General features: G+C 41.3%; 1 protein-coding gene across 1 annotated transcript; it reads right to left on the reverse strand.

The window, feature by feature from the left end:
- Positions 1–2,390: 2,390 nt before the first annotated feature.
- LOC124795815 lies at positions 2,391–2,888 on the reverse strand. The gene has a single exon (XM_047259897.1). The coding sequence runs from the start codon at positions 2,886–2,888 to the stop codon at positions 2,391–2,393; it is 498 nt and encodes a 165-aa protein (XP_047115853.1).
- Between the last annotated feature and the right edge of the window lie 8,317 nt (positions 2,889–11,205).

An 11,205-nucleotide genomic window follows, 5' to 3' on the forward strand; every position in this document is an offset into this window, starting at 1 on the left:
AATTCAATGTTCAGCCTAGATATAGAAGGCTCCTTCATTTTGTCACATTGTGTGCATCTGTTCATGAAACAAGTTCCATGTACCACATAGCTTGCCTGCATATACAACTGAATTCTGTATTTGAACACCCCTTGTGGCAGTCACAGTGCTCAAAGAGTTGAACAACCTCAAGTGGTTCAGAAAAAAAAAAAAAAAAAACATCAGGGAAGCTATATGAGGATAATGCCCTCCTCCTCTAGAATATGGGTCCAGTATTTTAATCATTGTGCCACTTCAATTAGTATTCTATTACAAAACTTATCTGACCTGTTTGAAGATGATTCATTTTACTGGAAGTACCCCAGACTGCACAATTTAACTTGGCCCCTCTCTGATCAGCTAAAGTCTGGTGACTTTGTGCACGTCTGGAATTTTTACCCTCTGCCAGTCTTAGCTACGTAACAGTATTGTGCGCTGTAGCATGCAGTGTTGTGCATAGCGATGGTAATACTACCACAAAAAAAAAAAAGAGAAGAAGAAGCTGTACCTGGTCCTTCTAGTGACACACCATCAACATTTGTGTCCTTCTATGACACATTAATCCATTTCATGTTCATTTCTTTTATAATATGGCCTGGTGATCACCATAATGTGGTGGCAACCACTTCAAACACTCGTTTCTCCACAACCGCAACAGCTATAGTGGCTGGCACAGAAATAGGGCTTCAAGGTCATCTCGCCGTCTTACAGCATTGCCAGTTTTTTTTTCATAGTGATAATTTCAAATGTTCATAGAAATTAAAAAAGAAAAAGAAATCCTTGGGCAGTTCTATTTTCAGTCTAGAATATGACGGAATACTGCTATGAAAAAAAATTAAAACTAACATTACATGAAATTTTGAAGGAAAATAATTTCTTACTTCAACCTATGGTCGTAACAGAATCACTAATGTAATTGGACTGAAAACAAAAATGTATGAAAATCCTCAAAGTTTACAGATGGATATGCTGTGTCTTTTATTTTGGAAGCATAAAAAGTATTCTGAGATAAAAAATAAAATATTACAAGAGGTGTGAAACTGTGCCTACAGCATAGTGGAAAATGTGGTCGATGATGAATTTTTGTTCTGTAAGACTGCAAAGAAACTTCCTGCGAGAAAGTTGTTAAGACAACTACTAACATTTCAGACATCATTATTGTATCATACCATGTACAGAGGCAAATTACTTCTGCGATATCCCGTGTGCAACAGCGCCCAAGTCATCATAGGCCATCACCAAGAGTTTTGTTCGGACAGCTCACTTTAATATGACTGAGGATATTCCCTACTTCCCAAAAATATTTTACTGGCTGCCAGTACATATCCTTCGTCATTCACTCAGGTTGAGCAAAATATTTGTTCGAAAGGTTTTGTGAAACTCAAGTTTTTTCTTAATTTGCTGTAAGCCTATCATTCTCAGCAGGCAGTAGTGCTTGGTATACAAAAACTTTGATCTTCCTACTGCAATGTCCCTGTCTTGTGTTACAAATATCGTCCATCATTACAATTTCTGAATTAAAAACCAAGTGGGCAGAGAAGACAGTGCACTGAAGTGACTGGCCAAAATAATCAATTTTATCATGGACATTATCCTGTATTTCTCTACCCATCAGATACTAACCTCTGTCATACTAAAGTAACACAATTCTACATTCTAGATTTTTGTAAATTTGTCAAATATCATAGAGTTCTATGCTCTTCCTGGAGAATCAGAATAGGTGCTGGGACTGTTCTGATGTTACTGCATTGATTATTTATACAGTCAATACAGAAGCATCACAGTGTTTTGTCATTTTATAAACTGCATTACCCTTACTACGAAACAGCCAGTAAATCCTTCTATGAAAAAAGGGAGTTAAATTTCGAATGTACAAGTAAACTGAATGCAGTAAGATTATATCTGAATGTAAAGACATTCAATACATATTTTTAGGAAAACCGCTGTTAATTAATGCAGAATTGACAATATTATTTTAATTAATGTTACTGTCAAGTAAACTAATCGCCACCGCTTGTGATAAATTTACCAGACATCTACTGTGAGGGGAAAACATGTGCAGTATGTCCTCTATAACTGAAATGAAGAGACAAACATTTAAATCAAGTCAGCTTTTTACATAGATGGCACTTACTCAAACTGAAGGATCTTCTGGCTCCATGTCGTCAGATTCACTGTTGCTTGTTTCAGCCAGGTGTATTATCAGATTCCACTATGGTCTCTCTCAAACCCTGTTTCAAGAAATCAGTTTCTTGCAATGTTTCTGCGTGTTTTATGCACCTCTCTCAGTCATGCTAAGTAATGTTGTCAAGAGCTTCGTGTGTTAGTTTCTCGACATCAGCAAGTTTGAAAGTAGTATGTCTTTTCGCTACTTATCGCTTTACTTGGACCCATATCAATTCAATGGGATTATAGTGGCAGTGATACAGTGGTAGCCATACCACTTGGGGTTTCATTTCAGTTGCCAGTTGATCTAATTCATAAATCTTTTTGGCACCTACGATTTCTTCCTTAGACAGGAATTCAGCCTTCGTTTCACTGACAGAAAATGAAACATTCTTTCTCTTTAACCACTCCACAATAATAATAATAATAATAATATCTGCCACAAGCCAATTTGAACCTGGCAGCTTTTCTATCTGAATGGAGTGGTGGCTGGTGTTATCCATCGTGATAACTGATCCTTCTTCCAGTGCAGACAACAGTCGAATAAACCAATTCTTAAAAACTTCTCCATTCACTTCTGAATGGTAATTGGATTGGCAAGAACTTTTCCCACCACAAAAAACGAGTTTGGCCTCTGATGTGAAGCCTGTGGTTAATGAACCAGCGTGGGCAATGATTAATCGACCACCTCTACCAGTAGGCATTTTCAAACTGCCATTTCCTTTTTAGACGTGCTATATATACTTATTGGTGTGGTTCTGTGAAACCTAAGTTTCTTCCCAGTACAATACAGGCCTGCTGTCTTCCGCATGCAAGAAGTGCATTGTACACAAAAGCTTTGCTCTTGCTGCTGCAATATCTCTGCGTTACATTACGAACTTCCGTCTGTCATTACAGTTCCTGAATTGTAAACCAAGGGAGCGGAGAAGACGAAGAATGGAGGTCTCTGAGCCCAAGTAATTAATTGTTTCATGGTGGTCAGCCTGTATTTTTTTAGCCATTGGATACTCTCCTCTGTCGTAATATCGAAGTACAGTTCTATGCACGAGCTCTTTGTTAAAATTGTCAAAGTTGGTTGATTTCCGTTCACGTTCATATTCCTTTATTGGAGAATTTAAATGCTCATTCATATCTGGAGATTTTGCCAATGATACAGATTTGCTAATATGGCCTACAGTTGACTTGGAGACACCACACGCTTTAACAATAAGTTTATGAATATGTGCAAAATTTAAGTTATTCCTCATTTTTTCATTGTCGGCCAGATCAGTAAAAAAAATTGAGTATATTTGATATGATAATTTTCAATTGTTTATGAATGTCTTTCCGCCCTTTATGCACACCAACCGGAGGAGTACTACAAGTAGGCCATTGCTCTTTCATTGTTCTTCACCACCGAACACACGTGAAAGCACCTTTATAAAGACACTAAGACACTGAGCTCAGAAGTAAACACTCGATATAGCAGTGTAACATTGAGCTTTGAGCTACTCTGACCTACCACACCACTAACGGTACCTACATGGCAACAAAGCCGAGAGGCGGGCGAATCACCCTGTCACCCTACTGGTGGCTGGCAGCAGCCGTGACCTTGAGGACAGTACTTTTGTGCCGGCCACTCTAGTCTTTCCCTTTCATTTCTCATTTCATTGTCACTGCATTCCCTGTTTCTAAAGCAGTACTCATTGATTATTATTATTATTAGTCATCAGTTTTCTGACTGGTTTGATGTGGCCTGCCCCACGAGTTCCTCTCCTGTGCCACCCTCTTCATCTCAGAGTAGTAGTTGCAACTTACGTTCTTAATCATTTGCTGGATGTATTCCAGTCCCTGTCCTCCTCTACCATTTTTACCCTCTACACCCTCTTCTCATACCATGGAAGTTATTACCTAATGCTTTAACAGATATCTTATCATCCTGTTTCTTCTTCGTGTCAGTGTTTTCCACATATTCCTTTCCTCTCCAATTCTGCACTGAACTTCCTCATTTCTTACCTTATCAGTCCACCCAATTTTCAACATTCATCCATAGCACCACATCTCAAATGCTTCAGTTCTCTTCTGTTCTGATTTTCACACGGTCCATGTTTCATGTTTCACTAACATACAATGATGTGCTAAACGTACATTCTTAGAAATTTCTTCCTCAAATTAAGGCCTATGTTTGATACTAGTAGACTCCTCTTGCCCAGGAATGCCCTTTTTGCCAGTGCTAGTCTGCTTTTGATGTCCTACTTGCTCCATCCATCATTTGTTATTTTGCTACCTAGGTAGATGAATTCCTTAACTTCATCTATTTTGTGACCATCAGTCTGATAGTAAGTTTCTCACTGTTCTCATTTCTGCTGCTTCTCATTGCTTTCATTCTTTTTTTTATGTACTCTCAATCCACATCCTGTAGTCATCAGATTAGTCATTCTATTCAGCAGATCATCAAAACTTCTTCACTTTCACTGAGGATAGCAACGTCATCATATCATTGATACCCTTTCACAATGTATTTTAATTCCACTCTTGAACCTTTCTTTTACTTCCATAATTGCTTCTTTCGTAGGAGTGATACTACATCCCTGCCTTACACCCTTTTTAATCCGAGCACTTCATTCTTGATCTTCCACACTTAATATTCCCTTTTGACCCTACAGCTTACCCTTATTTTCCTCAGAATTTCAAACATCTTGTACCATATGACATTTTCAAATGATTTTTCCACGTCAACAAATCGCATGAACGTGTCTTGATTTTTTTTTTAGTCTTGCTTCCATTATCAACTGTAGTGTCAGGGTTGCCTCTGTGGTGCTTTTAATTTTCCTAATGCCAAACTTATCATCATCTAACACATCCTCAATTTTCTTTTCCATTCTTCTGTATATTATTCTTGTTGGCAACTTGGATGCATCAGCAGTTAAGCTGATTGTGTGATAAATTTCACACTTGTCAGATCTTGCAGTCTTCAGAATTATGTGGATGATATTTTTCTGGAAGTCAGATGGTACATCGCCAGACTCATACATTCTACACACCAATGTGACTTGCACCCATGGTCTAGGGGTAGTGTTCTTGATTAGTAATCAAAATGTCCTCAGTCCTGGGTACAAACTATGCCACTGCTTAAATTTTAAATAATAATCAGCATTGGTGGCCAAAGACTTTCATCTTAAAAAGAGGGTGGAGGCGTGGACAGAGGTTCAGGGCACTCTCTTGCCCTTGGGGTGGTAAACTCTCCTTAAAGGTGGAAGAATCAGTAAAATGATCAATGCCATGAGGATGCAGAAGGCAATGGAAACTGCTGCATTAAAGACACATAATGTGTATCCATAGGACCTGTAGCCTGTAATTGAAAAAGGTGTCATGATGATCTCTCCACTGGCGAAAGATTCTGGAATATCCCACATTTGAATCTCTGGGAGAGGACTGCCATGGGAGAGGTTTATGGTTTGCAGTTTATTTGGAGAAACCAGAGCACATCAATCCAAATTCCAAGCCTCCAATTCCAATACTCCCAACTCCGAAGTCGGCATCCTGATAGCCTATTTGACCAACCAGTCCCTGGGATCCCAGTGTGACCAAGAGTTCATAGAAAAACGATCAGCCATCCAGATTGATGGAGGTCATGCAGGAGATCCTGGATAGTCGCAACCATTGGTTGTCAAGGATAGCACTGGTTGATAGCCTGAAGACTATTCGGGGAGTTACTACAAATTAAGAATTTCTCATTGGAACAAGAACAAAAGTGGCTGAGGCTCAAGCAAAGGGCACAATTCTGCAGTGAATACATTGTGTCCATCCGGCAGGGAGTGTAGTTCATTGCACCTTGCAAGTGGGTAAGTTAAACGAGTTCGGCCATCAAATTATAATGTTACTAGTGCAGAAATGTGTCAAGAATGCCCAGAAACAGGCAGTGAAAACCCATGGGGTCTACAGTCTTTTGGTCCAAAGGGTACATCGAAACAGATCAAAGGAAATAGTATACACCAAGGGGTTTCACACGATTTCTCCCTGACGAGAAGCAGCTGTGGGGGAATCTGGAGTTGAGAGCAGAGACTCTGTAGGCAAACTGCAATCATGACTCCAGCCCTTAGCCTCTGCTGTGGGAGCCAAATCCCCCTACCAGCAATAATAACATGGTAATTTGGATGCTCTGGGCAGCAGAAAAGATGTACCACATTGTTGAGCAGCAGTTGTTGGTGCCTGGTCTGAAAGGAAGGAGCTCCACCTCTGGAAGTAGGCCATGCACAGGGCAAGTCTGAAAGACACCTACCGCTAGATGGACGCCTCAAGGGCATATCAGGTCCAGCATCCACAATGCTGAAGGCAATGCCAAGCCACATGCTAGGTTCCCATAACCAATCAAGGACAGCATCATAGCTTTGTAGACACACAAAAAGTGTAGAGCAGTCTGCATCCCAGCTGGTGTTTCTGAGAGAGAGAAGTATATTAAGATGTCACCACCATGTTTGCTTAAGTTGTCGAAGGTGGGGAAGTTACATCAACTGGGCTCAAAGACCAAACCCAGAAAACAATAAGGCATTGAGCACTTCATCATCAAGGTAGAGTTCTGGTTGGGGATGAACAGTAAGATGGTGACCGAAGTGCATGACACGTCTTGGCAGTGGAAAACTGGAAGCCATAGACATGAGTGCACTGTGCCTTTCATATGGCACCTTGCAGTCAATGTTCAGAAACGCCTACAATTGAGGAGCAATAGTAGATGCAAAAGACCTCAGCCTACAGGGAGAGTGACATTGTAGACCCCACAACTGCAGCGAGACCACTGAAGGCCACTAGAAAAAGGAGAACACACTCCACAGAGCTATGTGGGGAATTGTTCCCTTGTGGATGGCAGGTACTGCGGAGAAGCGCCAACTTGAACCTCGAATCTCTTGTGGGACAAGAAGTTCTGGACAAAAATTGAGAGTGAGCACTGGAGACCCCACTCGTATAGCGTAACAAGGATGTAGTGATGCCATGTAGTGGCGTAAGCTATTCGCAAGGTGAAGAAGACAGCAATAAGATGTTGACACTGGGCAAGAGCCGACCAGATAGCAGGCTCTAGGTGGACCAAATTCTCAGCAGCAGAATGGCCTTGACAGAAACCACCTTGGGATGGACCCAAAAAACCCCAAGATTCAAAGTATCAGCACAGCAACCTGCTCACCGTGTGTTCAAGCAACTTGCAGAGAACATTAGTGAGATTAATTGGGCTATAATTTTCCGTCTCAGGGGAGTGTCTACCTGGTTTCAGCATTGTGACGACCATGCTTTCTTGCCAATGAATGGTGACCCACCCTCACTCCAGATGTGGTTGAACGTGGCAAAGACATGATATTGGCAATCCACTGATAAGTGTTTGAGCATTTTGCTATGGATGTGGTCTGGCCCTGAACATTTGTTAGGGCAAAGGGTTAAGGCACTGAGGAATTCCCGCTCAGAATGGAGCATTGTAGGGCTCCACATGAAGTCGCTCTAACCGCTGTTTGAGAAAACAAAATGCAGGCTGATAACTGACAGATGCAGAAGCTCGAGTGTAATGCAAACCAAAATGTTCAGCAACACTGTCTGGATCAGTGTGGACAACTCTAGTCATAGAGATATCGGTACACCTACAGTGGGCTAGTGTTCATAGAGGAGTAGAATCTTAGCCCAAATCTGCAAAGGAGAGACCGTGGTACAGCTGTAGTAACATACCATTCCCAGCATTCTTGTTCTAGTCTTTTATGAAGTGGCAGACCTGTGCATGGAGCCATTTAAAGGGAATGAGGTGCCCCATTAATGAATGTTACTTGTGGTCTTGGAGAGCCTGTCTGCAATCTCAAATGGCCCCGGTGATTTCAGGAGTCCACCAAGATTCTGTCTTCTGATGAGGGGTCACAAGGAAGAGAGGATCACTAAGTCAGTTGCTTGAAGAATGGATGCAATGTGCTCTGGACAAACACATTGATACCTCTGTGTAGCAGTGTGTGAAGGGCAAAGTAAGTGGTGGGAACATCACAGTCAGCTTTGTAGAAAGCCCACCTGGGAGAACACCCGGGTGAGTGATGCTGAGAGAAGGTCAAAACAATTGGAAAATGATCGTTATCACATAGGTCATTATGGACTCTCCAACAGATGGAGGGAAGAAGACCAGGGTTGCAAAAGGAAACACCAATGGCTGAATAAGACCCATATTTCACACTGAAAGTTGTGGGAACACCAGTATTCAAAAAGGAAAGATCGAGCTCTGTGAGTGAGTGTTCAACAGCTTTACTACAGCCAGTAATTGTAGTTCCATCCCAAAAAAGTTGATGGCATTGAAGGCAATGAATATTAAGAAGAGTGGGGAAAGCTGAGAAAACAGTGCAGACAATATGTTCTGGGTCACTTCATCTTTGGAGGGAGATATACATTGTTGTTGTTGTGGTTTTCAGTCCAGAGACTGGTTTGATGCAGCTCTCCATGTACTCTATCCTGTGCAAGCTTCATCTCCCAGTACCTACTGCAACCTACATCCTTCTGAATCTGTTTAGTGTATTCATCTCTTGGTCTCCCTCTACGATTTTTACCCTCCACACTGCCCTCCAATACTAAATTGATGATCCCTTGATGCCTCAGAATATGTCCTACCAACTAATCCCTTCTTCTAGTCAAGTTGTGCCACAAATTTCTCTTCTCCCCAATTCTATTCAATACCTCCTCATTAGTTATGTGATCTACCCATCTAATCTTCAGCATTCTTCTGTAGCACCACATTTTGAAAGCTTCTCTTCTAGTCCAAACTATTTATCGTCCACGTTTCCGGAATATTTTACCCTAGAGGATGCCATCGTCATTTAACCATACAGTAAAGCTGAATGCCCTCGGGAAAAATGACAGCTGTTGTTCCACAGGTACCCATTAAAGATGGTAAATTCCAGAGATGTCTTCACATTAATAGCCACAGCCTCCAAACTCATATCAAGTGACACATGTTTGCTGTAAACAGAGTCCAGGAAGTACATGCAAACACCACCCAATGCTCTTTCAAAGTCAGTTCAATTCTTAAAATAGCCCCAATAGCCCACAGAGGGTAGGGGTCCGCATTGCTGGGAAACAGGTTTCCTGGAGGGTGATGCAAAAAACAGGGGAAATGCACAGCAGATGTAGTAGCTCAGCCATGTGGTAGAAAAAACCGCTTCAGTTCCACTGGAGGATCATGGTATCAGTACCCTGTGGGGGCATGAAGGGACCAGTTAGGCAGGTCATGCCTCATGTCTGTCTCCTGCCACCACTTGTGAGGATATGGCATCAGTACACATTTGTTCCATATCAGGGTACAGGGGGGAGTCAGGGGTCACCAGGAATGCCACCTTTGATACACAGGTGGAACATGTGGGGTCCAGCAACAAGTGGCCACCAGAATCTCCTCCTTCTTGGAGGACTTCTTCTTCTTGTCCTTCTTCTCCTTAGATGATTTTTACTTCTGTAAGGGCTTGTCTGCTCCAGATTCTGGTGCAAAGGAAGAATATGAAGTTCTACAACCCCAGCCTGTGGCTCCTTCAGTCGCTGGTAGGTATCCAGTTGCAGGCTAGCAGATTCCTGCGAAGGGACAACCGAGGGACCCCTTCCTGGTAAGGAATTCCAGAGGAAGGCATTGCTACTCCAGCTGGTGGTTGGGGACTGAGTAGCAGGTAGGAAGTTGATGCTCCCAAAAGAGATGCAGTAAACAGTAGGGAGAGTGGCCCCAACCACCAGGGTCACAGGTGTAGCCAGGCAACCCTGAGGGCCTGATGTAGATGACACAGAGGGCAATGGCACAGTCGCAAGAGAGGATGACATCATTGTAGCGGGAGACCATGTTATTGTCACACATTTAGAATGTACGTGATCATATTTCTTTTGGACTCAGTCAAAGGTCTTGTATTCTTGGATTTTTGTTTCTCATTGGAAAATTGTGCAGTGGGAATAGGGGAAATGGTACTCCCGATAATTCACAGACTTGAGACCTGAGTTTGAGTCTCTGTCTGGCACACAATTTTATTCTACCAGGAAGTTTCATATCATCACACACGCCAATGCAGAGCACAGATTTCATTCTGGAAATACCTCCAGGATGTTGCTAACCCATGTCTCCACAATAGCATTTCTTCCAAGAATGTTAGTCTTGCGCAGGTTTTGCAGGAGAGCTTCTGTGAAGTCAGGATGGTATGAGATGAGGTACTAGCAGAAGTAAAGCTGTGCGGATGGGTCATGAGTCATGTTTGGGTACCTCAGTCAGTAGAGCAATTGCTCACAAAAGGCAACTCACCTGAGGTAATCCATTTCTAGTGCTTTCTTTTTCCCTCACTTCATGGATATTCAGTTGCCAATACACTGCTATGTTAAGAAATGTGCGCTACTATGTCTGCTCTGTGTTTGTTGAGTTTTAAATTTATTCTTATTTCATTTGACATGAGTTGAGAGTTTGGAGGAAGTTCCTCCCTTATGTTAGCAAATTTTGTACACTTGTTCTGTTCTTTCAGTTTTCTTATGAGAGCTTCCGAGATATGTATATTTCATACATCCTTTAATAGTATTGTCTAGTTAAATACAATTTTATTTCTGCAAACTATCAAATAGCCAGTTTTTCTAGCACATATACATAGATCTCATTTTGAATATTCTTCAATTACTTTGTAATCAAACATATCTGGATGACATCTGAGAAGTGAGTTCACAAATATGCTATCCAATAAAATGAGGAATATACAGACAGTGCTCTTGAGGGACAAGAATAGATATGGTCAGTGTAATGAGTTTTCAGCATCAAAATTAATCAATAAACACAATTGAGGAAGTAATTAAATTTTAGAAAAACAAGTAAGCAGACAAACATCACTTAAACCTTATCATAAACTATTCCAAAATTTGTGCTTCTGTCATTATCTGCACACTCCAACAAAAGTTTGGAATATCATAGAGTTTATTACAATGACTAATTATAGTACACCCATCGAGAAGTGTAGAATACCTTATTAACAAACTAAGCATAATTGCTTCTGAAAACAAGAATGATTTTTGTCAGTT

The sequence above is a fragment of the Schistocerca piceifrons genome, chromosome 4, assembly GCF_021461385.2.
Source record: "Schistocerca piceifrons isolate TAMUIC-IGC-003096 chromosome 4, iqSchPice1.1, whole genome shotgun sequence".
NCBI lineage: Eukaryota > Metazoa > Arthropoda > Insecta > Orthoptera > Acrididae > Schistocerca > Schistocerca piceifrons.

Bases quoted from the DNA above. Each gene is read 5' to 3' on its own strand.
- LOC124795815 (XM_047259897.1), bottom strand. From the start codon at position 2,888: ATGCCTACTGGTAGAGGTGGTCGATTAATCATTGCCCACGCTGGTTCA.